Source organism: Talpa europaea (genome assembly GCF_964194135.1).
Source record: "Talpa europaea genome assembly, chromosome: 10".
In the NCBI taxonomy this organism is placed as follows: Eukaryota; Metazoa; Chordata; class Mammalia; order Eulipotyphla; family Talpidae; genus Talpa; species Talpa europaea.
In genome coordinates, this window is record NC_140077.1 from 67,191,084 (window position 1) to 67,217,141 (window position 26,058).

Sequence of the window (26,058 nt, forward strand, 5' to 3'; positions counted from 1 at the left end):
CTCACCGTCAGTCCTTTATGTGGGTCTCTGCTGCTGCTCTGAACTTACAGCCACAGCAAAATGATAAACTAGCACGTCAGCATTTATGAAGGGTGATTTTGAAATACTATACTGATAGCAGGTTTTATTTTAAAATTATTCAAACTTTGTAGTATTTTTTAAAACCAAGGATTTTATTTTATTTTTATTTTAAGATTTATTTGTTTATGCATGCAAGAACTGGGGTATAGGCGAGAGGTGCAGAGATGAGAGGATTCACCAGAGACAGAGTGGGGAGCAGAACACAATACACTGCTGAGGGAAACAGGGGGTTAGAGAGGTCTGCTACGACATGTGGGTCAGCTCCCTGGCCAGGGATCGAACTCATGCTGTATAGCTGCAGATTGCCTCATAGTGCTGGTGCTTAACCCTTTGCGCCACTAGGGAGGCCCTGCAATAGATTTTAAATGGAAAAATATCAAGTAAAATTGTAAATTGTTGTGTTTAATAAATACTACAAACATTTTAATTTTCTCTATTAAATTAGTTTAGAAAGTGTTATCAAAGCCAGAAGCTGAATACTGATGTAAATATAATAAATAATGAACATTTAAAGCAAAACATTATTTCAGCTATTCTTTTTTTAAATATTTATTTATTTATTTATACAAGAACTGGGGAACAGGCCAGATGTGCAGAGGGTGAGAGACGGGATGGGGAACAGAACAGGCAGACTGGTGAAATACACTGCTGAGGGGAGCAGCAGCCGAGACAGGAGAGGTCTGCCGCACCATGTGGGACCCTTGCCGGCTGGCCGGAATAGAACCGGCGCTGCAGAGGCTGTGAACAGCTTCACAGCACTGTGCTCAACTGCCTGTGCCACCAGGTTAAGGCCAGTATTTCAGCTATTCTTTAAAATGCAAATGAAGGGCAAAAGACAGCAGGTCTGCATCACAGCATCACTAGTTTTAAGTTTCAGTTAAAACTTCTGATTCTTTGCCTCTAAGTAGAATGTTGAGGGGACAGTGTTCCTCCAATCCAAACATATCCCTCTTTTTCATCATCAAATAGTCCTCTTGTGTTATGATGTTCAAAAAATCTTTGAAGACTTTTATTTGGGGGTAAAGGCTCAGAGGATGAAATTTCTTTATTGACAGTGAAATGTTCTTATCTAAAAAAGCATTTCTAGCTTATCTTCCACTTCTTAAGTTTCATTGTGCGTAGATGGGAGATTCCTTTTTATTTTCCCAAAGATTTATTTATTTATGCATACAAGAGCTGGGCTACAGGCCAGAATTGCAGGGGGTGAGAGGATTCACCAGAGACAGAGTGGGGAACAGAACAGGCAGAGCTACTGAAACACACTTCTGAGGGGAGCAGCAGGGAGACAGGAGAGGTCTGCTGCACCATGTGGGTCAGCTCCCTGGCTGGGAATTGAACTCATGCTGCAGTGACTGTGGGTAGCTTCATAGTGCTGTGTCTTAACCCCTTGCGCTACCAGGGAGGCCCATAGAGATTCTGATTTAAAATTGCCTGTATCAATGTTGACACTACCGTATTTTCTTGTTTGAAAAGTCTTCTAACCAAAATAATCTTCTTTCAATAATAGATGCTTTGCCGCATCCTAATATTGCTTATTTAAATCCCTGCAGGCTAGAATATGTCTAAACCTGTGGACTGCATGTCATTTTTGTCTTTGTACATATGCTTATATCACTCGGTCATTTTTACTTTACTTAATCCTAAGATGTAAATTACTCAGATTTCAGATTTTTCAAAATAATAATTCATACTCACAAAAACGCTGTTCTCTAAACACACCTTACACAAGGACTTCACTCCAGGCCACCCTGATGCACTTCTCTGCTCCACCTCTCACTTCAAGCCCACCTTTCCACTACCTGATTCAAAGGATGCCTCTCCTTTCCTTATTGCAAAATTTAGAAGCTTCTGAGAAAAGCTTCAGGTTTCAGATTCCCTTCTCTTCATTCCAATCACTTTCATCTTCACACATGTTTTCTATTTATCTATCATCCATCCACCCTTCCATCCCTCCATCCATCACGTGTCTCCTTTCCTCCCTCCCTCTCTCTTTCTCTCCCTCCCTCATTCCTTCCTTCCTTCCTCCCTTTTTCCTGTCCCGTGGGAAGAGGTGATTTGCTTCTCATCTGCTTCTAATTTTTTTTCCTTTCCTGCCTCCTAACAACCTCATTCCACTAACTCTCCACCTCCCCAACTTTCCATCATTGCTAACTTCTTTCTCTCTGTTTCCAAAGATGTCAGTTCTTATATTCTTAAAAGCACCCTTCACCCTACTATTTCCTACCTATCACTTTTTCTCACACAGAAGCAGAACCCTGAGGGGTCCCAAGTGGGCATCTGGTGACCGCCTGGTCAGGTTCCCAGTCCACGTCTTCTAGCTCCTTGGCCTCCCTGACACTTAATCTCTGAGTGTCAAATGTTGGTGATGATGCTGCTGTTCTTAGTTTACTATTATTTTTTAATTTTTTTCATATTTCCCCCTTTCTTTTCATCTGCAGCCTTTATTTCTCACCAAGAATAAAAGAGTTGAGATTTTAAGTCACAAGATAGATATGCAGAAATGCAACTGTATTTTCTTGTGAATTCCATTTAATTTGCTCTTTAGTCCCATTTTTAGTCCATAATCAATAACACAGAGATTATCCCTTGGAAGAAAAGGAGGAGTCTCTGATTTTAGTCTCTGATTGAGCTTCCACAAAGTTCAGTGGCAGCCCTCTGGGTTGTCTGTGTCTAATTACCTCTAAGAGAGCAGGAGGACGCTTTACACAGACCTACTGATAGCCTTCTGGGGAGAAAGAGTGGGTAATAGGTTTAGCCTTAGAATCAGAGAGAGAAATCTCTATCCTACAGCTCAATTTCAATTTCACTGACAAAGCTGATGAGGTGCAGCTATAAGAGGCTGTTTTCTCTACAGCATCACAGCTGGGAAAATAATTTCCCTCTGCAACTGCCATGCGTATCTTTCTGAAGGCGACAACAGGAAAATTACCATGAACCATATTTCATTTATTCCAAATATTTTTGCGAATCTATTCTACAATATTTTCTATTACATGTTATTTTAATACTCATTTAGAAAAAATATATATATAAACATATTTACTAAGACAAAAAGCCTAGCCTATTTAATAAACATAACTTGAGAACACAGAGGTGTAAGAAGCCTCAGTGTTAAGTGCATGTGTGCAGCAGGGGCTAACATCAGCTTTGCAACAGAATGTAATCCTGGAGAGTTAACCCCTGACTTCAGCCTTTTCTTTCAGTGGCGGATGAAAGGACTGAGCTTGCACTTTCTGGTTTTCTGATGCTCCTTTTTGTCCGTCTGGGATACGGAAGCTGTGCCTGCTGCCGCCTGAATGGTAGGTGAGAGAGCACAGACCAGTGACACCTTCCTGGTTAGATGAGCTTCTCCCCAACTCCATCAGGTCTGAATTCAATTGCGGTTTGCCAAGGAAAGGCGGGAGATAAGCAGCTTGTGGGTGGGAGATTATTTCTACTCTAAGGAAAAGCACATCGAGGGAGCTTCCCTTCCAAAGCCAACGAAACCCCACTCCTCCCTTTCTTTGTTCTTTCCCATTACTCTTTCTTTTTTAAATATATATATATATATATATATTACATCATTGTTCATTTGTGTACAATGTTTGCTTTCTCCTCTCAGGTGTAGTCCCCATAACATTCCCATCACCAAGTGACCTGTGAACTGTCACCATAGTCTCTTATGCTCTTGCCACCCCTGTTTTAATCCCTCTCCTCCCCCTCCCCTGCAAAATGAATCCAATTAATAATTGCCTGCTAATTCTGTCTTTTTTTTCCTGATCCCTTTGGCTCCCCTATATTCCTCCTATAAGTGAAGCCATCCAATATTTTTCTGTTCCTTCTGACTAATTTTACTGAGCATCATCCCTTCCAGCTCTATCTTTCCTATTACTTTCAATGGAAGGGCATTCACAAAGGCCAATTACATGATTACTTAATTGTTTGGGTGGCCAACTTCCCCGAACAAAGTGGCAGCAGCAGGTACTCTCCAGAGCACAGCTTGTGCCAGAATGAAGACATCTGGTCCATCTGGGTCACCATGACCCAGGGCTCAGCCCCTTCCCTAACACCATGGGAAACTGATGGTTAGCCACCAAAACGCAGCTGACAAAAAAAAAAGTCATTTCAGAATGGAGCCGTGACTATTCCCTTTTGCTATGGCCATTTGAAAAGGAATAATGTGAGGCGACCTATCCTTGGCAGACTTACTGAAATGAATGAAGAATTCATGCACTAAAATACAATGGCTCCTGTTATTACTGGAAAAAAATAGGTGTATTGTGTTAAATGTTTCTGCTTATGTCTCTAATGAATATTCTAATGACATAGATTGAGTAGAATTTCACTATATCACTCAAATTCTCAAACCCTACATTTAAACAATGCTTATTTGCTTATCTACAGATAGGCTAACACATTTTATATTACAAATAGACAATTTCTGGAGGCACAGCCAACACAGAAGTGATAGCTTGTTTAATTTTTTAAGATTTTTTTAAGTTTGTTTTTTTTCTTTACTTACAGGAAAATGCACAAATATTTTTTTTTAAGATTTATTTTTATTTATGCATACAAGAACTGGGGTGTAGGCTAGAGGTGCAGGGGGTGAGAGGATTCACCAGAGACAGAGTGGGGAGCAGAATAGGTGGATCCACTGAAATACACTGCTGAGGGGAGCAGTGGGGAGATAGGAGAGGTCTCCTGTGCCCTGTGGGTCAGCTCCCTGGCTGGATTAAACTCAGGACGCAGGGGCTGGTGATAGCTTGATAGCGCTGAGACTGTACCCCCTGAGCCAGCAGGAAGGCCCCCAAAAATGCACAAATCTTAAGTGTAAAACTCAGAATTTTTATAGAAGGACACAGCCATACAATTATCTGACTGTCAAGATAGGGAATATTCCCAGCCCCAATTATCTGACTGTCAAGATAGGGAATATTCCCAGCCCCCAGAAATCTTTGTGCTACAAAGGGAACTGGCCATGTCACCTCTATCACCCCAGATTCGTTTCACTGATTTTAACTGACCTAGAATCATACCAAGTGCATGTGCGCATCAGTGTCTAACTTTTCTCACTGAATAGTTTGTGAGATCTGTCAAAATTGTCACAGCAGTTTTCCTTGCTGCATAGTTTCTACGTGGAAATAGAAAGGTAGTGACTCTGATGAATATTCAGTAGCCTTAGGGGATATTCCCGGCCATGGTGCTTTGAAGTGTCTGGTGCACATATATAGGCTTTTATTTTGAGAATAAATTAGGAGTGGAATTGCTGAGTCATAGGTTATATGGGCTGTCAAACAGTTTTTCAAAGAGCTTTTTCAAATTTCAATTCCCACCAGCTGTACATGAACGTTCCATTTGCTCTGCATCCTCATCAACTCTTGTCGGACTTCTCATTTTCACCACACAGGTAGTTGTGTAGCAGTAGACCACTGTGTTTTAACTTATATTTCCCTGCTGACTGAAAATGTGACCATTGTTTTTTTAATGCTTACTGGTCATTTGGATATACTCCTTTGGGAGGATTTGGTGTAAGATTTTCCCCATGTACTAATTAGATTGTCTTGTCTTTCTCTTATTTAATTTTAGACAAGTAAATAATCTGGATGAATCATATAGTATATATAATATATGGCAAATATCTTTTGAAAAATTGTCTTTCATTCTGTCCTATGCCGATATTTTATAAAAAGGAATTCTTACTTTTCATTAAATCAAATTAATTCAACTTTTCTTTTTTTGATTTTATGTCTGTTTTCTTCTCCTCCCCCCACTCAAACCCCGCCACCTCTTCTTTTAGCTGATTATGAATTTGTTTAAGCCAAGTAATACAAATCCTGGCTCAAGAATACTAGATCATTTAAAAAGAGATTAATATCAGCCAATCATGCACAGGGAAAAGAAGGGGTATACATATAATCATTATAAAGAAAAATGAAGAAAACCAAAAGCATATAGAACAGTCACTTTAAATAATGTTACTATGCCGGAGGCAGAAATCAAATGATCACAATGCGCAGTAATTATGTTTAAGATGGGGACATGTGGCACCACAGGAAAGATATAGGGGATAAAAGTCAGATTCCGAGGACAGAGAGAGGGTCAGGGAATCTTCCTGGAGAAACAAATCACTGAAATGGATGAAAATGAAGTTTGCTTGGGTCTCCTGTCTCACCTGCTGCTTCCCTCAGCAGTGGATTTCAGTAGATCTACCTGTCCTACTCCCGAGTCTGATTCAGGTGAATCCTCTCATCCCCCACACTACTGGCTACACCCCAGTACTTCTACTAAAAAAAAGTGCATCTTGCTTAGGGGGCTGAAAGGAGGTCATCACTCTGGAAAACAGCGTCAAGCCACGGATGACGCTGAATATTTCAAAGTCTGTGTGGTTACCTTGTATATAGAGCTAGTGAGAGAATACTGTCAGTTATTAAAGTGTTTAAGAGATTTCTAGGGCCTCCCTGGTGGCGCAGGCGGTTGAGCACTGCACTGTGAAGCTGTCCACGGCCTCTGCAGTGCAGGTTCGATCCTGGCCAGCAGCGGAGATACCCACATGGCAATGCAGACCTCTCTTGTCTAGTCCCCTGCTCCCCTCAGCAGTTTATTTCAGTCTGCCTGTTCTGCTTCCCACTCTGTCTTTGGTGAATCCTCTCACCCTCCCGCACATCTGGCCTGTACCCTGGTTCTTATATGCATGATTAAATTTTAAAAAAAAAGAGAGATTTCTAGGGAAGCTAGTCAGTGTGTTATGTTGTATTACTAGATTGCAGTTCTCAAAGCGAATTTACTCATTTCTAATTAGAAACTGATTAATAATTCTAAAAAGACTGTTTTACTCAGCAGTTTGGAATCTCTCTGCAGAGATTAGCAGACACCCAGGGGGATCTTGATACAAATGTGTGATGCTAAATTATCAGAGATGTTGGGGTACCACGTGGAGGATATGGATTGTGGCCCCCACCCAGGAGGGGTGGCAAAAGAATGAGACCTTGTGAGGCTGGAGCAAGGAACATGTTTCTAGAATACTATCCCAAATGGCTGACAGGAAGTGAGTCAAGCCGGCATCAGGGCTCAAGTTCCAGGAAGCCAGCCTGACACTGGGAAAATGAAGAACAGACAAGTGTACTGGACCACACAGAAAGGCAGATGCTCAACTCGGGAGGCCCTGGGCACTGCCTCTTCACAGTGAAGCTACACCGTCTATCAGCAACTGGGCAAGTCCCTGTGCCTGACCTTTAGGATTCAGGGGGACCGGCCTCTTGCCCTCCGCATGAGGATCCTGTCTCTAAGCCATGGGACATACAACGGCTTCTTGGCCAATTTTCATTCATGTTGCCAGCCCAAAGAACACTTCTGGAAAAAGTGTGTTCTGGGAACAGAAATGTTCCCTTCTCCAGGCAGCTGGGAATGCAGGACCTGAGGGGACACTTGGGTCTAAGCCATCAAGCAGTGCCTTGCGGAAGGGGGGTGTCCATCCCCAAAGCAGAGGAGGAGCCCTGGTGCCCTCCCAGAAATCTTTTCCAAACTTCTGTCCCAAACATCTTCTACTGTCCTCCTTCTAGGTTCTTAGCAGGATGCAAATGTCACTCCGTGTCCACACCATTTCCATCTAAATGCTAACTTTATATGTAAATTCTGGACTTGATGTCAACATGTGTATTTTTTAATTGTATTTCTTTTTTATTGAGATAACATTGGTTTGCAGCATGGTAGATAATTTAGGGGCACACATTTATACCACACCCACCACAGCCCCCTGGGCCTCCTCCCCAGAGTCCTCATCCCTGTCCTGCCCTGGGAGCTTGGCCTTGCAGTCAAGTTTCTAGAGTTTGGGCTTGTTTATGTTTGTTCCTTGGCTTTGTTTTTTTATATTTCACATGAGTGAAATCATGCAGTATTTGTCTTTCTTCTAACTTATTTAGCTTTAGTATAATCACCTCTAGTTCCATCCATGTTGTTGAAAAGGGTAAGAGCTTGTGTTTTTCGTATAGTTGAAGGGAGAGAGAGAGAGAGAGAAAGAGAGCTCCCTGGATCACATGGTAGATCTATTGTTAATATTCTAAGAAATTCCAAACTGTTGTCCATGGGCTACTCCAGTCCTCATTCCCACCAAGAATGTGCAAGGGTTCATTCTGCTTCCTGCCCTCACCAACACTCGTTTCTGGCCTTTTTGATAGCATCACTTAAAAAAAAAAAAAAAAGCATCACTAAAAAAAAATGGAAAAAAAAAAAACTCTGATAAGTGGAATCAGAAACAAAAGAGAAGTCACAGCCAATCATAAAAAACCACTATAGACCTCTTTATGCTAATTAATTGTACATCCTAGAAGAAACGAACAAATGTTTAGAGGCTCACAACCTACCAAGACTGAATCAGAAAGAAACAGAAAACATGAACATCCCAATTATTAGCTAGGGAATTGAAACAGTAATCAAATGTCTCCCAAAAAACAAAAGTCCAGGACCAGATGGTTTCATGAGTGAGTTCGACCAAACCTTCAAAGACAAACTAATACCAATCTTTGTCAAACTGTTTCAAAAACTTGAAAAAGTGGGAATGCTTCCAAATACACTTTATGAGGCCAGCATGACTGATACCAAAACAGACAAGGACATCACAAAAAGAAAAAAAAAAAAAGAAAGAAAGAAAGAAAGAAAGAAAAAGAAAATTGCAGCCCAATATCCCTGAAGTAGTGTATCTCCTTAAGTAGATAGAAAGTGGATTTTATTGGAACAAATATGATTTTGAATTTAAAATTTCAGACCCTAAAGGTTTTTTTGAATTTATTTGAATTTACTTTTTTTAGATTTATTAATTCATGCATACATGAACCAGGATATAGGCCAGATGTGCAGGAGGGTGAGAGGATTCACCAGAGACAGAGTGGGGAACAGAACAGGCAGATGGACTGAAATTCACTGCTGAGGGGAGCAGTGGGCGAATCAGGAGGTCTGCCACGTCATGTTGGATTCTCGCTGGCTGGCATCACCTGTGCTGCAGAGGCTGCAGACAACTTCACAGCACTGTGCTCAACCACCTGCACCACCAGGGGAGACCCATCTAAAGACTATTTTTAATGATTCAAGTAGATCTTAAAAATAATAAAAAAAAATGTGTGTGTGGGGACAAATGTTAACTAGACCTACTGTAGTGATTATTTCAAAATATATACAAGTATCAAGTCATTGTTGTACAGCTGAAATAATATAACATTATATGTAAATTATGCCTCAGTGACAAGCTGGAATAGAGCATGTTTACAACACATAGTAGGAAAGAAAAATAATAAGCCAAGATAATAAATATTCTCTACAACTTTAATTCATTCATGACTTGAGAAAGAAAAGTCTCACCCACAATCACACAGTCTATGGCTGCATCACCAAGGGAATGGGGATCATACCAGAATGGGTTACAAGGCAGTGCACCTCCTGGGACATGGAAGGCCTGGCTTTGGCTTTGAATTCCCCATGTTGGCTTTCACACCGGGGAGGCTATAACTCAGGGATACCTGAGAAACCAACATTCAAATCATTTAATACTGGGCACTAAAATTGGTAAAAACAAGGGAGTTGATTCCTCTCCAGAAACTATAACCAGCAGCTGAAAACCAAAACTGTTACAGGTGGTGCCCCTTGGAGGGGTTTGCTAGTAAAGATAGACAGCCCCAGGGAAAATGTTAAAAGCAACTAATAAAGTGATTATGAGTGACTACAGAAGAGCGAGGGTAGTGAGGCTTCCTAATAAAGCATTTGGGGTTAACAGATTTGGGCCCTCACTGTGCCAACCTTTCAAAAGACTGTTGTGGCCAAAAAGATGGAGATCTGGAGCCAGGCCTTTTACTCAGATGCATGAGTATTTCTGTTTGTCAGAGTTTTACAAGTAGCCAAGTGACTGAAACAGTTTTTGATTTTGGTGTTGTTGCGGCCTATCGGAAAAGTCAGAGATCCGGAGCCAGGCGTCTTGCTGAGATGCGTGAGTGTGGCTGCTCTTCAGGTCTTTCAGCTGCTATTGTTTTGAGTGTCGCTTGCCTGTTGCTGTGCTCATGGAGCTCATGTTCATCCCAGGAGCTCATGGAGCATCTCCTGTTGCAATTTCTGATGTCTTCGTGACTCAAAACCTGGCCTATACTCTGGCTGCCATGTATCCACAGTGGCAGAAAGATGCCATCTTAGACATGTGGCCTATTGTTTGGGATAGGAGCTCTGTGTCCTCCATGACGGGAAGATGCCATATTTAACTGCCTTTATGCAGGAGTGGAAAACACTGGACATGACTTTGGGTAAAGTAAAGGTCATTTTGGGGCCTCCCTGGTGGCGCAGGTGGTTGGGCGCAGCGCTATGAAGCTGTCCACAGCCTCTGCAGTGCTGGTTCGCTCCCACTGGCCTCAGAACAACCCGCATGGCCCAGCAGACCTCTCCTGTCTCGCCCACTGCTCCCCTCAGAAGTGTATTTCATCAGTCTGCCTGTTCTTTCTGCTCCCCACTCAGTCTCTGGTGAATCCTCTCACCCTCCTGCATATCTGGCCTGTACCCTGGCCCTTGTATAAAATAAAAAAAATAAATAAAAATAAAAAAAAAAGTAAAGGTCATTTTATTGGTCTCAGTAACTCATTGTTTTTTCCTGGTTTGTTAAATAAATCCCTTTGTTGTTCCCTGAGCCTGAGTGGTCTTGCAATTGTGCCCATGGGTGAAGAACTCAGACAGTGACTGGTAAACTATTTGGGCATGTCCTTGGCCAGTTTAGTGCCCCTTCCTGCCCTATATCAAAACAAGTTGATTTACTCAATTGTGCCATTTCCCAAACCTTGTCCAAGCTTTCCTGGTGCATCTGTGAAGAAACGGAGTATATTTCTGTATTCCTGCCCTGGCTCTACATGGCATGACAGAAAGGCTTGACAAGCGTGTGATTCTAGGCCTCTGAGAGTCTGACATGTGAGCACTCTTGTCCTCCTGCTGGGTGCTCTGGAGAAGATGTTGCGCTTGTGGCCCTGACTTTGCCACCGACCAATGAGCTGCTTGCCCCCCAAGTGCCTTCTCCATCAGTCTCAGTTACTTCATTAATAAAAAAAGCCCGATACTGACAGGGACATTTCTTCAGTAAAGACTGCTTGAAGCCGGCAGAAAACTCACGGAGGAGCCAGAGGTGAGCTGGGAAGTTCAACCACGCCAGGCCCCCTTCTGGCCTGCAATCCCACCCCAGAGGGGGAGCGGGAACCCACTGCTGGGGCACACCGGGTGTGCAGGGAGTGTGTCCTGCATCACCATTTTAGAACAAGGACATTTCTTCAGTAAAGACTGCTTGAAACCGGCAGAAGGCATCCAGAGAGCCAGAAGTGAGCTGGGAAATTCGCCCACGCTGGGCCCCTTCTGGCATGCAGTCCAAGCCCAGAAGAGGAGCGGGCACCCAAGACCGGGTCAGACCGGGCATACAGAGGAGTGCGAACCTGCATCACCTTTTTAGAACAGGGACCTTTCTTCAGTAAAGCCTGCTTGAAACCAGCAGATGGCTCCTGGAAGAGCCAGAGGTGAGCTGGGAAGTTCGCTCAAGATGCCTGCCAGTACCAGCAACACAGTGTCCCAATACATACGGCAAATTAGAAAACAGACAGTAGGGAGTAGAAAAACCACATGCAACCCAGCAACTCCTCAGGAAAAAAGCACACCACAAAAAGAAAACCACCCCCCAGACTGCAACTACAGTAACTTGGAAGAACTTCTGAGCCTTCCAGAAAGAGAATTTAAATTTGCCATGATTAAAAAACTGACAGAAGTCATAAAGGAAAACAATGATAAGGGAAAAATAATCAACGATCAGAAGAATGAAACTGAGTCCCTAAAGAGGGAAGTAAAAGAAATGCAGGAGATCAAAGAATTAATGGAAGCGCTAAAGAACTCTGGGAAAAGCAATGAAAGCAGAATAGATGAAATGGAAGAACAAAAGGTACTCTTGAAGACACAGAAATACAAAGAATGAAAACAGAAAAGGAAAGAGAAGTATGAAGGGAAAAGACAGAAGAAAGACTTTGGGAACTATCTGACTCCATGAGGAAAGGAAATGTAAGAGTTATAGGAATCCCAGAAGGAGAGGAGAGAGATGTAGGAACAGAGAAAATATTCAAGGAGATAATTGAAGAGAACTTCCCAAACATGAAGAAGGAGCTGAAAATTGATATACAAGAAGCAAGAAGAATACCAAACTTCCACGACGAAAGGGAAAATACAGCAAGACACATAATAGTAAAGCTCCCAAGAATCCAGGACAAGGAAAAAATAGTGAAGCTGACAAGAGGGAAGAAACAGATAACATTCAAAGGAAGACCAGTCAGACTGACATCAGACTTTTCCGAAGAAACACTAAAGGCAAGGAGAGAGTGGAGGGACAAAGTCAACAGACTCCAAGAAAACAGATGTCAACCATGAATTTTCTATCCTGCAAAGCTCTCCTTCCTCTATGAAGAAAGAATAAGGACCTTCCCAGACAAACAGAAACTCTGGAATTTCATTACGACTAAACCCCCACTCCAAAAAATACTACAAGGTGTCCTAAAGCCAGAACCTCAGAGGGACAAATAACAATGAAAGAACGCCAAAAAAAAAAAAAATTATTAAAAGTATAAATAGAAGGGTGGATCAACATGGTGGTAAGGAAATACTGCGAGTAATATCTCCCATTAAAAAAAAAAGTTAATAGGGAGGAAAAGCGTCAATTCCCAGTGAGAACTGGGACATGGAAGATAAAAGGGTGACTCCAGCAAACTAACCGAAGAAGAAAGCTGCCATTAAAGAGGATTAGAAGGGAGGGGGCCTCCCCAGTGGCGCAGCGGTTGAGTGCTGGGTTGCGAAGCTGCCCGCAGCCTCTGCGACGCTGGTTCGATCCCCGGCTGCTCCCCGGCCACCGGAGGAGGGTCCCACATGGCGCGCAGACCTCTCCTGCCGCCCGCTGCTCCCCTCAGCAGTGTACCTCGGTCCTTCTGCCTGCTCTGCTCCCCGCTCTGGCTCTGGTGAATTCTCTCGCCCTCCCGCACTTCTGACTGTACCCAGTGCATGTATGAACAAAACAAACAAACAAATAAATAATAAATAAATAAACATGCCTCTGTTTAAAAAAAAAAAAAAGAGGATTAGAAGGGAGGAAAGCTCAGAACCCTGCTACCCTCCCCCATCCACAAAGTCGGCACTCTCCGACCAACAGGAAGGAGGAAAAAACAAAAAAAACTAAAACAACCAACAAGAACAAACAATGCATCAAGCAGGACTAAGAGTGGAAAGGAACTATTTCAGCCATCACACCCAGTGAACTGGAGCTGTGGAGAACCCTGCAGGATTCGCCACGGACATGAGCGAATGGCTTCAGGTGCCATTAGAGAAAAACAAAGACTCTGGAGACCTGCAGACAGCCCCGGGCCAGTGGGTAAGCTTGCGCGGAAAAGCGGCGCACTTGAAAAGCAAATGCAGATCACAACTGCCCAGGTCCCCACGCCTGTGACCTAGGCTTGAGGGGAGATGCTTGGGGGCCCTCACTGAGGTAAATGTCCCTCGCTGAGTAATCAGAAACCAGGCGCCTGGGCACAGGAGCAGGGTGCAAAAGGCGCCATTTCTGCGGACACTGAACTGGGCTGCAGCCCACATCCTGGACCTGAGGGCTTTGGAACTGAGATTCACACTCATTAACATATATTCACCCAACGAAGGAGCACCAAAATATATCAGACAACTATTGTCATCTCTGAAAACAGACATCAGAGAAAACACATATATAGTGGGAGACTTTAACACACCACTATCAAAAATGGATAGATTAATGAGACAAAAAATAAGTAAAGACACTAAAGCTCTAAATAAGTATCTAGAGCGCTTGGGCTTAACAGACACCTATAGAACACTAAACCCAAAAATATTCAGTACACATTTTTCTCAAGCACACATGGGTCATTCTCCAGGATCGATCACATACTGGGACCCAAGACAAACATCAACAGATACACCAAGATGGAAATCATACCAACCATCTTTTCTGACCATGAAGGCATCACACTAGAAATAAACCATAAAAAGAAAGCAAGGAACTCGCCTAAATCATGGAGATTGAAAACCACACTACGGGAAGACCACTGGACTAATGAGGAGATCAAAGAAGAGATTAAAAAATTCTTTGAATTGAATGACACTGAGGACACCAATTTCCTAAATGTATGGGATGCAGCAAAAGCAGTAATAAGAGGAAAATATATAACAATAGAGGCTCACATCAAGAAACAAGAAAGAATGCAAAGAAACAACCTAATCTCGATGATCGAAGATCTAGAAAAAGAACAACAAAAAAAACCCCAAAACAGTAGAAGAAAAGAAATAATAAAAACCAAAGCAAAAATAAATGAAATCTAAACTAAAAAAAAATCCAAAATCAATGAAACCAAGAGCTGGTTCTTCGAAAAAATCAATAAAATAGACAACTCCCAAGCCAGGATCACAAAGGAAAAAAGGGAGAAAGCACAAATAAACAGGGTCATAAATGAAAGAGGAGAAATCACAATGGACACAGCAGAAATCAAAAGAATAATCAGAAACTACTATGAACAGTTATATGGAAACAAGTTCAACAATCTAGAGGAGATGGACAAATGCCTACAACTCTACAATCACCCAAAGCTAGATAAAGAAGAAATAGAACACCTAAACAGACCAATTACAAGCAGCGAAATTGAAATCGTAATAAAAAACCTGCCAAAAAACAAAAGCCCAGGACCTGATGGATTTACAAATGAATTCTACCAAACATTCAGAGACGAATTAGGGCCTGTCCTTCACAAACTCTTCCAAAAAATTGAGAAAGAAGGGACAATACCAAACACGTTCCATGAAGCCAACATTACACTATTACCAAAACTGAACAAGAACAACACAAAAAATGAAAACTACAGGCCAATCTCCCTAATGAACACTGATGCAAAAATCCTCAATAAAATTTTAGCTATCAGAATCCAACAATGTATCCATAAGATAATTCACCACGACCAAGTAGGACTCATGCCAGGAACACAAGGATGGTTCAACATCCGAAAATCAATCAAAGTTATCCAACATATCAAAAAAAAATATAAAAACCATAAGATAATATCAATAGATTCTGAGAAAGCTTTCGACAAAGTGCAACACCCATTCATGATGAAAGCCCTTGAAATTCTCGGGATACAAGGAACATACCTCAACATCATAAAGGCCATATATGACAAGCCAACAGCCAGTATCATTCTCAATGGTGAAAAGCTGAAAGCATTTCCATTAAGATCTGGAACAAGACAAGGATGTCCACTCTCACCACTGCTTTTCAATATAATACTGGAAGTCCTAGCCAGCGCAATAAGACAAGAGAAAGACATACAAGGAATCCAAATAGGAAAAGAAGAAGTCAAACTATCACTATTTGCAGATGATATGATAACATACATAGAGAACCCCAAAAACTCCATAGAAAAACTAATTCAACTCATCAATCAATTCAGTAAAATCAACACGCAAAATTCAGTAGCCTTCCTATACACAAATAATAAATATGAAGAAGAAGAAATCAAAAAAAATCCCTTTTATTATCGAAACAAAAAAAAATAAAATACTTGGGAATAAATCTAACAAAAGAGGTAAAGGACCTATACAAAGAAAACTATAAAACACTGTTAAAAGAAATAGAAGAAGACACAAAGAAATGGAAAGACATCCCCTGGTCATGGATTGGAAGAATAAACATTATTAAAATGGCCATCCTACCAAAAGCAATATACAGATTCAATGCTATTCCAATCAAAATTTCAATGTCATTCTTCAAAGGAATAGAACAATTATTGATGAAATTCATATAGAGCCACCAAAAACCCCGAATAGCCAAAGCTCTCCTGAAAAAAAAAAAGAGGGGAATGGATACAACACACTCCCAGACTTCAAACTATACTACAAAGCCATAATCATCAAAACTCCATGGTATTGGAACAAGAACAGACATGCAGACCAATGGAGTTGAATAGAAAATCCAGAAATAAACCCACAGATTTATGGTCAACTAATCTTTGACAAAGGAGCAAAGAATATGCATTGGAGTAAAGAAAGTTTGTTCAATAAATGGTGCTGGGAAAACTGGGTCACTACATGCAAAAGAATGAAGCTTGACCACTACCTCACACCATACACAAAAATCAACTCAATATGGATTAAAGAACTAGACATAAGACCTGAAACCATAAAATACACAGAAGGAAATATAGGCGAAACACTACGTGATATGCTCATTAAAGACATCTTTACAGACACATCACCCAAAGCAGTGATAGTGAAGGCGAAGATAAACAGCTGGGACTACATCAAATTAAACAGCTTCTGCACAGCAAAAGAGACAATAACAAAAACAAAGAGAAACCTCACCGACTGGGAGAACATTTTTGCACACAACACTAATGATAAAGGACTGATCACAAAAATCTGCAAAGAGCTGATGAGACTCAACAACAACAAAGAAAATAATCCTGTCAAAAAATGGGCAGAAGAACTAAAAAGGAACTTCTCCAAAGACGAAATGCAAATGGCCAACAGGTATGAAAAAATGTTCAACATCACTTGTAATCAGGGAAATGCAAATCAAAACTACAATGAGATACCATGTTACACTGGTGAGAATGGCACATATTAAAAAAACTAGCAACAACAAATGTTGGTGAGGTTGTGGAGGAAAAGGAACTCTCCTGCACTTTTGCTGGGAGTGCAAACTGCTCCAACCACTATGGAAATCTGTGTGGAGATTTCTTGACCTACTAAACATAGAGCTTCCATATGATCCAGCCATTCCACTGCTAGGTATTTACCCAAAGGACACAGAATCATTAATTCGAAAGGGCACCGGCACCCCTATGTTTATAACAGCACTATTTACAATAGCTAAGCTTTGGAAACAACCCAAATGCCCAAAAATAGATGACTGGATCAAGAAGATGTGGTATATATACACCATGGAATATTACTCAGCATTCAAAAAAGATAAACTCATGCAATTTGCAGCAACATAAATGGCGCTGGAAGGGATCATGCTTACCGAAATAAGCCAGAAAGAAGAAGAAAAATACTGGATGGTCTCACTCATAGCAGGAATCTAGAAAAGTTAAATAAGGGACCAGGAAAAAGAATAACTATAAGAAAGTAAAAATCAAAATCAACAAACAACTATGAACCAGAGACACTCTGTGGGGGGGTGGGGCACGGGGAGGGGAGGGATTGGGGTCAAAAATAAGGGGGTCGCAATTGTATGGGGAATATAATAATAAAATTTATTTAAAAAATAAAGCCCAATATGATAACCACCTTACAGAACACTGAGTGGCTTCAACGAGACATTTGTGAATGCTCATTGTTTGGCAGAAAAAAAGAGAGTAGACACCACCTCTTCTTTCAACATCTCGAAACTGCATGCTAATCTCTTTATTTATTTGATTTCATTTTATATATTTTTTACATCATTTTTCATTTTTGGACAGTGTATGCATTTTCATCTTGGTTATATTCCCCATTCATTTCCCACCCCCCTTATGTAGGCATGATGTGGGCATGAGTGTGGGCATGAGTGTGTCAGCTCATGGCCAAGCAGGTCCTTCAGAACCTCCCACAGATGCATCGCGGAGGCCAGCCAGGTCCACATCAGAACTGCACAAAGACGAAATTAATACCTATATTTTCTCCTGTTTGCAAATGAGAAAACAGAACCGTCATGTAACATACTAAATCTGATAATAGAGGCTTATTATTTCAGTGCCTCGAGCTGCCCAGGACAGGCCCACGGAATTACTCATATCATTTGTGTGTCTTGGGCAGGGCCTGGAGAAGCACACACCTGTGTTTTAAACTGAGGAGATTGTTATGGTGATGAGGAGCAGAGTCAGGGAAGTGCTGTTTTTGTTTTGTTTGGCTATTTTTATAAGATAAGAAATGTCTGCATATGACCATAGGGAGTGAATCGATGGAGAAGGAAAAGATAAAGTCACAGGAAGAAAGGTCTTCACCAGAGGGCAGAGGTCTGGAAGACAGCAAGCATGTGGGGATATGGCCTCTTCCCAAACATATGGGAACAGGAGGAATAAGAATTTGAATGCTGGCTTTAGGGTATTTTATTTAAGGCTAGAGGTGCAGAAAGCATTAAGAGATTAGCACGAAGATGTAGTACATATACACAATGGAATATTACTGAGCAATCAAAAAAGATAAACTCATTCAGCAACATGGATGGAGATGGAAGGGATCATGCTCAGCGAAATTAACCAGAAAGAAAAAGAAAAACACCAGATGGTCTCACTCATAGCAGGAATTTAGAAAACCTATATAAGGGACCAGGAAAAAGACTAATTATAATAAACTAAAAATCAAAATCATCAAGCAACTATAAACCAGAGACACACTATGCAGGGCGGAGGAGGGATTAGGGTCAAAAGAAGGGTGGGTGGGAATTTTATGGGGAATATAACCAAGATGAAAATGCATACATTGTGCAAAAAATGAAAAAATATATTAAAATATAAAAAAAATGAAATCCCAAGGGACCTTGTGGACCAGCTATGTACCAGAAATACATTCTGAAATGCACTGGTTATCTGAACAGCTCTATGTATTTCCTACAAGCATAATATTGCAGCGTCTGTCCGACACTCAGAGTTCCCCACCTGCCCCTGCTGTGCTTGCAGGTGGCATGTGCTCTCAGCATATCCCTAGGGGAAAAGGGCCCCAGGGACCAGCAATGAAGTGCAGCTCCCTCGGTGGCTGCTATTGCTGTGCTGACCAGTGTGGTCTCCTCTCTGGCCTTGAGTCACATGCCTCTGCCAGCTGCCATGAAACGGTGTCAGGCTGGCTTGTTAGCTGGTAAGTAGGGTGTGATCTGGACCCTTTACAGTTCTGACAACCTCTCCCACTAGAAATTTGTATTGCTTTGTCTTTATATTCATTTGGCTTTCCCCTTGGTTGGTTTTGCCTGACTTTGTTACAGAAAGTGAATAATCTAGCCCGCCTCCCCCCCAAAAAAAAATTGTTTGCAGACCTCTTCTTGTTTTGGAGATAAATATAAAAATAGTTTCTTGTATATTTTTCTGAAAAAGCATCCATTTTACTATTAATGTAAAAAAATTTAATGCTGCTAAGAATCGCATATTTCTGAGGTTGAGCAAAAGCTGTTGGTGTCACTTCTCCCTGCTAAAGTTACAGGAGGGTCCTGTCCCCAAAGCATGAGCAGGCGCTGGGCTCCCCAACCTCGTGCAGAAGAGGGCCCATTAGTGCAGGCCCCACGGCTCGTTACAGACAGCGGGAACACTTCAGAGTGTGTGACTCCCCTTTGTTCTGATGGATGAGCTCAGTCTTCAAAGTGTGCAGGTGTGTCCCTGAGATGGTTGCAGGGAATAGCAATGTGCCAGAGGGCCCTGGAAGCATTTTTCCAATTTCCCATAGGGAAAATAGAAAGGAATGTTAGGTCATTTGTAAAGCCATATCAAAGTTGTGTACTAACATACCATTCCTTGTTCTCTTAGATGCTCACTAACAAGTGAGCCTTTTGCTATGAATTGCCTGACAGGGCAGGACAGGAAGAGGAAGAGACACACTTCTAAGGCTCAGATGAGTTTTCCACGGACTGACACTGATGAAATCGCCATCTCTAAGGAGTCCTTCTAACTTACTTCTTCAACACTGATTCTCTCAGCATCATAAAGAGTGAAACCCTTCTTTGTGGTCTTAATAAGATGGAAAGGAAAAGCCGTTCCTGAGAGGAGGAGAGGGAAGCCGGTGCCGCTCGGTGCCTCTCTGTGCCGTGGGGGAGCAGCATGAACAGCATGGTGATTGATGCTGTAGTTATCTGTGATAGAGAAACACTTTCTCTCCACTTAATGGAAAAATTTAATGGATTCATCTATTTGTTAATTTCCAGCAAGGGCAATGTTGTTTTCCTAAAAGAAATAGAACCAAAGCAGCCTCAAAAACAACAAGGTTTCTAGAAAATGTTTCTGTCTTTTCATCTTGATTAAGAATTAACAAAGCAGGAGCCTCCCTGGTGGCACAAGGGGTTAAGCACAGCACTGTGAGGCTATCTGCAGCCACTGCAGCATGAGTTCGATCCCCAGCCAGTCAAGGAGCAACCCACATGGTGCAGCAGACCTCTCCTGACTTGCCTGCTGCTCCCCTCAGCAGTGTGTTTCAGTACACCTGCCTGTCTGCTCGCCACTCTGTCTCTGGTAATGCTGCTCCTACCCCCCACCCCCGCACCTCTGGCCTGTACCCCAGTTCTTGTATGCATAAATAAATAAATGAAAGAATTAACAAAGCAAAGGAATAGACAAAACCAACCCCAGGAACCCAAGTGTAGACATGAGGTTATCAGGATTTTGGAGCCAAGGCTGGAGGGGCCCAAAGTCTGGGGGGGAGGGTTATTGATACTTTGGCAATGGGGGTGATGTGGCCACATACATCTGAAGGAGTGTGAACCTGTACCCCTAAATCACAGCCACTATTGTAAACCAACATTACCTCAATAAGTGTATACATTAATGTTATCCAAAAAAGTCTCAGAAATACACAGCTAGTTTAATTTTGCACACATGAGGTTTCTTACATGTTACCAGAAATTACTAAGTTTTTTTAATCAGTATCATTCAATGCTTCAGCACCATAAAAATGAAAAAGAAGTTTCTAGCACACCAAGTACAGACGCTGTGGGCTGTCTCCGCATTTCCTCCCTGGGTACGTGAGCAGTCCACTCCCGCGCAGGAAACATCCCAAGGGCCATGTTGTCTCTTTTCCAGACCGGCTTGCAGAAGCCTGTTGGTTCTTGGCTGAGCCAGGAAGACAAGCAGATTCTTATGCTCCTCAAGGATGCTACCGAGTAGTAGATCATTGTAAAACCATGTTGAGACGCCAATACAAGCTGCTCTGCTGGCTACGGTGACACATCGCTGTTCCCTGCAAGGCCGACCAGCTCAAGGACACACCTGCACTCTGCAGAGACACCAGTCACTGCGCAGGGGGGTTGGAAAGACACGCTGACATGTCCCAAGCCACCTGGGACTTGGGTTCACAGGCCTCTCCTATGCCAGGGCATAGGACCTGTGTCCAACGCCTTCTGTGAACAGGAGCCTCCTGTAAAGTCAAAGTGGGGCCATGAACTGTGGTTTCCAGTTTCCCTTTGCACGGAGCCCAGTGGTGTGGGAGGTGGGCCAGCTGCAGGAGGGGACTGAGATCATCGAGAGTTTGCTGTTCTTCGAGCTACCACTTCATGTCAGTTATGGGGGGAGGGTGTCTTCACTTATCTGCTTTAATAATTAATACATATTTTACTGCAGAATAATGGGAACCTAGACAGAGAAAATATCTTGCCCCACCTTGTAACCCCTCTACTACCATGGGGAGCCACTGGCATAACCTGCTGCCTGAGGCCTGTGGGGGCTGCAGAAACAGAATCCCGCAGCCTGCAACAGAAATGAGCTTCTACCAGTTCCGGGGACTGGACATCTGGGATCAGGACACAGATGTGGTCAGGCCCGGACACGGGCACTCTCTCCTTGCATCTGTACATGGGGACAGAAACAAGAGGCTCATCCCATCCATGAGGGTTCCAACCTCCCAGCCTGACCACTTTCCAAAGGCTCCACTCTGGACACCATTGCATTGGGGATTAGGAATCAGTTATAAATTTTGGAAGGACACAAAGAGTAATCAAATCATTAAATGGTTAAAGCTGAATGCTCTAGAACATTCAGGCTCCACCTGCAGAATACACCTCCCCACTTAAAAAATCCTGTGATTATATTTTCCCTTTCCTTCCTCAATCCCTGCCCCCCTATTCCAGGGAGCTACTGTCCCACTGAGTCTGCGTGGGGCCCCGTTGGCTCACAAATCCACCCTTCATCCTGAATGCAACCTGGAGCTGAGAGAACCAGGTTCCTCCTGTGTGGCTAAGGGAGCAGACATCCCTGTCGTTTTCACAAGTTCAAGATTTCCTTCTGTCCAGAGATCTGATAGAACAGAAGCCAACTAAGACAGGAGATCTGGTAGAACAGAAGCTTGCTTGGAGACGGGGACTTGGAGTCAAAAATCTGCTTTCTGCCTCACATTCCCTCCTGCTAACTGCAGATGACAGGAGCACTCCCACAGTCTGTGTGGCTCAGAGCAGATGGGGTGTCAGGCAGGACAGAGGAACAGGTGGGACGAACCCCCTCTGGCTTGGAGGCTTCAGTCCAGCGAAGCCTGGCTTCCTGTTGGGGGCCTGTGCTGTGCCCCATACATGGGCCTGATTCTACAATCTTTGATTCATGAGCCCTACTCTTGAGACCCCCTTTACACCCACTATTTCTCCAGGGGACTTTTTCCCACTTGAATAACTGTGCCAGGACTTTCTCTCTAGCTAGTGAAGCCAGAAAGTCAACTGGACAAGGGCAGGCCGCAGGGAGTCGCCACCCCACAGCTACTCCATGCTCTGCCTTCCCCATCAGAGCTCACAGACAACTACTTGCCTGTTGAAAGGGCTCCCTGGCTGGCAGCGCAGTCTTCAGCCTCACAGACCCCTGACCCAGCGCAGACATCCCTTCCTCTCTGCCACATCATTCATCAAACACTGGGCCAGACACGTATTCCGTGAGAGAGCTACAGCTGCACAAACAGCAGCCTCTTCTAAAAGCCAGCAGCACAGTGCACGCTTTTCAGATGCCCAGCAACATGTTTGTCCATCACAGATGCCTTGGCCGCAGGCGACCCATGCCCGGTTCTCCAGTAAGAGGCAGCTGTGTGAGACTGTGCAGTGAAGGTACAAGGGACCATTTAGCACCCATCAGCAGGCCAGCTGAGGAGGGCGCCTCTGCTTCCCATCATAAAAACACTGTTGCCTTAATAGCTCCTGTGTCATTCAGCTCGATGACTCTCAGTCCAGCCTTGGAGTAAGACCTAGTGTTTTCACGGGTTCATTTTCCAAGGAATACCAGTGGCCGCCGGACAGGTGCAGGTCAGGGCTCCCCCTGGGCTGCCATGAGCGTAATGGCCTGACTGTGAGCCACGCATGTGTCCCGGCCAGAGAGGCTTTCATGGGCCGGGTCTGCCTTTCCTTGCTGGCACTGATAAAATGGTTTGTCTCCTTTTTAGTTTTTTCTACTCAGTACCACAGAATGACGGGCTTTGGGGCAGGTCTGGGTTAATTCAAAACAGAGGAACCATGTCAGTTGTTTCTTGTTTATTGTGGATTTCCAGTTATGGGAAGGGGGCCTTACTGGCCAAGGCAGAAGCTATGTGGCAATTTATACCTGGGAAGTAATACACTAAGTTGAAAAAGCAGCACCTACCATGACCAAGGGCCTGTGGGTGGGGGGTGGAGAGAGGGGAAGAGCGAGGGAGAGAGAGCGAGGGAGAGGAGAGATTTCCAAGTATAAGTCGATTGTTGATTTAAATGGTTTACTAGATTCTAGCTTGTCTGAAATATTCCAAACCGAAGTTTAGAAAATCATGTTTTTAAAGACTAGACACTAGATCAGTAAAATTGTTGAGAGCACAACCACTATCATTGAAAACAATTAACTCGAAGAGAATTATTTTGCATTTTATTAATCTGGGAAATAAGTAATGTATTTGAAATGCCAGCGATTCAAAGTCTTAAACTTTTGTTTTTTCCTTTAATGTGCTTATGCTAGCAAAGCAGACCAAATGCATGTGTTATATAAAAAAAAAATTTAATTTCATAATCTGAAACAAGACCATATTAAGGTTAAAATACAAGAAGGATACCAAATTGCAGATGAAGATTAACAAGATAAGTACCCCCTCATACAATGTGGATGTGTATAACAATTACCCACTCCAGGTTGTATTCCTGTATCAAATTCATGGTCATGACATTAATGATAAAGAAAATTTGTTGCTAAGGCAATGCTTGGTCAAAGGTAATACATTTCAGGGCCTCCCTGGTGGTGCAGGCGGTTGAGCACCACACTGTGAAGCTGTCTGCAGCCTCTGCAGCTCAGGTTTGATCCTGGCCAGCCAGGGAGAAACCTACATGGTGCAGCAGACCTCTCCTGTCTCCCCGCTGCTCCCCTCAGCAGTGTATTTCGTCAGTCTGCCTGTTCTGCTCCCTGCTTTGTCTCTGGTGAATTCTCTCACGCTCCCGCACATCTGGCCTGTACCCCGGTTCTTTTTATGGTTTTATTTTATTTTATTTTTTAAGCAATATTTTGTTCCCCCCACTCCCTCAGGTTGAGTCCCCATAGAATTTCCTTCCCCAAGGCACCTGTGCACCATCACCACTGTCTCCTGTTCTCCTCCCTCCCTCCTTCTAATCCCTCTCCCTCCTCTTCCCTGTACCCCGGTTCTTGTATAAATAAATAAATCTTTTAAAAAAAGGTAATAAGCTGCAGATCTAAACTGGGTTTGAAATGACTGGGGGCCTACAAGTTGTTCGAGCCCTGTAGTGCCCTGCAATGGGTGGAGAAATGGTAGGAAAAAGGAGTGTAGGATTTCATCAACTATTAACAAGGTGGAGAACCAAATACATTAAAACAATCAAATAAATTGGTATTCTCAAACTGCTGAGGTTCCCTTAAAACTTAGAGAGTCGGAGCTTCTGTCGTGAGCAGGATGGGGCCCATGTGAGTGACGATTCTCTGCCAGCTGCTGGTCAGTCCAGCAGCCAGGTACACCAGGGGTCACAGACCGTGAAGGCAGGTAAGTCTGCTCAATATATTTCAAAATGAATTTTTTTAATTATTATTTATTATTTATTGAGGATCTTGATATTATAAAACTCTTTAAATAAAATCTAGTGTGAAGGATCCCACAGGATGAGATCACAATTAACTGTGGAACTGGAGAGAACATACTTCGAAAGTGGCATTTCTTTTAATTTAATTTATAATTAATTTTAATTTATAATTTATTTGTTTTTATTTATATTTTTCACACCATTGTGTATTCTCTATAAAATTCTCACCACTAGTTCTTGATTTTTCATATTTATTCAACCCATTTGCTTAAAGCATATTTTATTTTATTTTATTTTTTTAAAGATTTATTTATTTATTTACACAAGCACTGGGTACAGTCAGAAGCGTTGGAGGGTGAGAGAACTCACCAGAGCCAGAGCGGGGAACAGAACAGGCAGACTGACGAAGTACACTGCTGAGGGGAGCAGCGGGTGCTGCAGGAGAGATCTGCGCGCCATTTGGGATCCTCACCATTGGCCGGGGATCCAACCAGCTCTGCAGAGGCTGCGGGCAGCTTCGCAGCCCAGTGCTCGACTGCTGCACCACCAGGGGAGGCCCTGCATATTTTATTTTTTTAAAGATTGATTTATTTATGCATACAGGCCAGAGATGAGATGTGGGGAGTGAGAGGATTCACCAGAGACAGAGTGGGGAGCAGAACAGACAGACAACCAAATAGGCAGATCTACTTTTTTGTTTTAAAAAAGATTTATTTATTTATACAAGAACTGGGGTACAGGCCAGAGGCATGGGAGGGTGAGATAATTAACCAGAGACAGAGCAGGGAGAATAGGCAGACCACTGAAAACACTGCTGAGGGGAGCAGCAGACGAGAAAGGAGAGGTCTGCCATGCCATGTGGGTATCTCCCTGGCTGGCTGGAAATCGAACCCGTGCTGCAGAGACTGCAGACAACTTCACATCCCTGCAATCAACCCGCTGCACCACCAGGGAGGCCCCAGGCAGATCTACTTAAATAACTGCTGACCCCTCAGCAGTGTACTTTGGTCCTTCTGCCTGTTCTGCTCCCTGCTCTGTCTCTGGTGAATTCTCTCACCCTCCCATGCCTCTGGCCTGTACCCCAGTGCTTATATAAATAAATAAATCTTAAAAAAAAAAAATACACTGCTGAGGGCGGGACAGGAGAGGTCTGCTGTGCAATATGGGTATCTCCCTGGCCAGGGATCGAACTCCTGCTGCAAAGGCTGAGGATACCTTCACAGTCCTGTGCTTAACCCTTTGCACCGCCA

At 43.0% G+C, this 26,058-nt stretch overlaps 1 protein-coding gene across 1 annotated transcript in view; it reads left to right on the plus strand.

Annotated features, from left to right (window-relative positions):
• Positions 1 to 21,469: 21,469 nt before the first annotated feature.
• The window catches only part of LOC311178758 (neurotrimin-like), a gene marked incomplete at both ends in the record, with an annotated part of 83,144 nt that continues 78,555 nt past the window's right edge, over positions 21,470 to 26,058 (plus strand). The window contains 3 exon segments of the mRNA XM_084245492.1: positions 21,470 to 21,606; positions 22,958 to 23,094; positions 24,658 to 24,771. Of these exon segments, the coding sequence (XP_084101618.1) occupies positions 21,470 to 21,606; positions 22,958 to 23,094; positions 24,658 to 24,771 (388 nt within the window).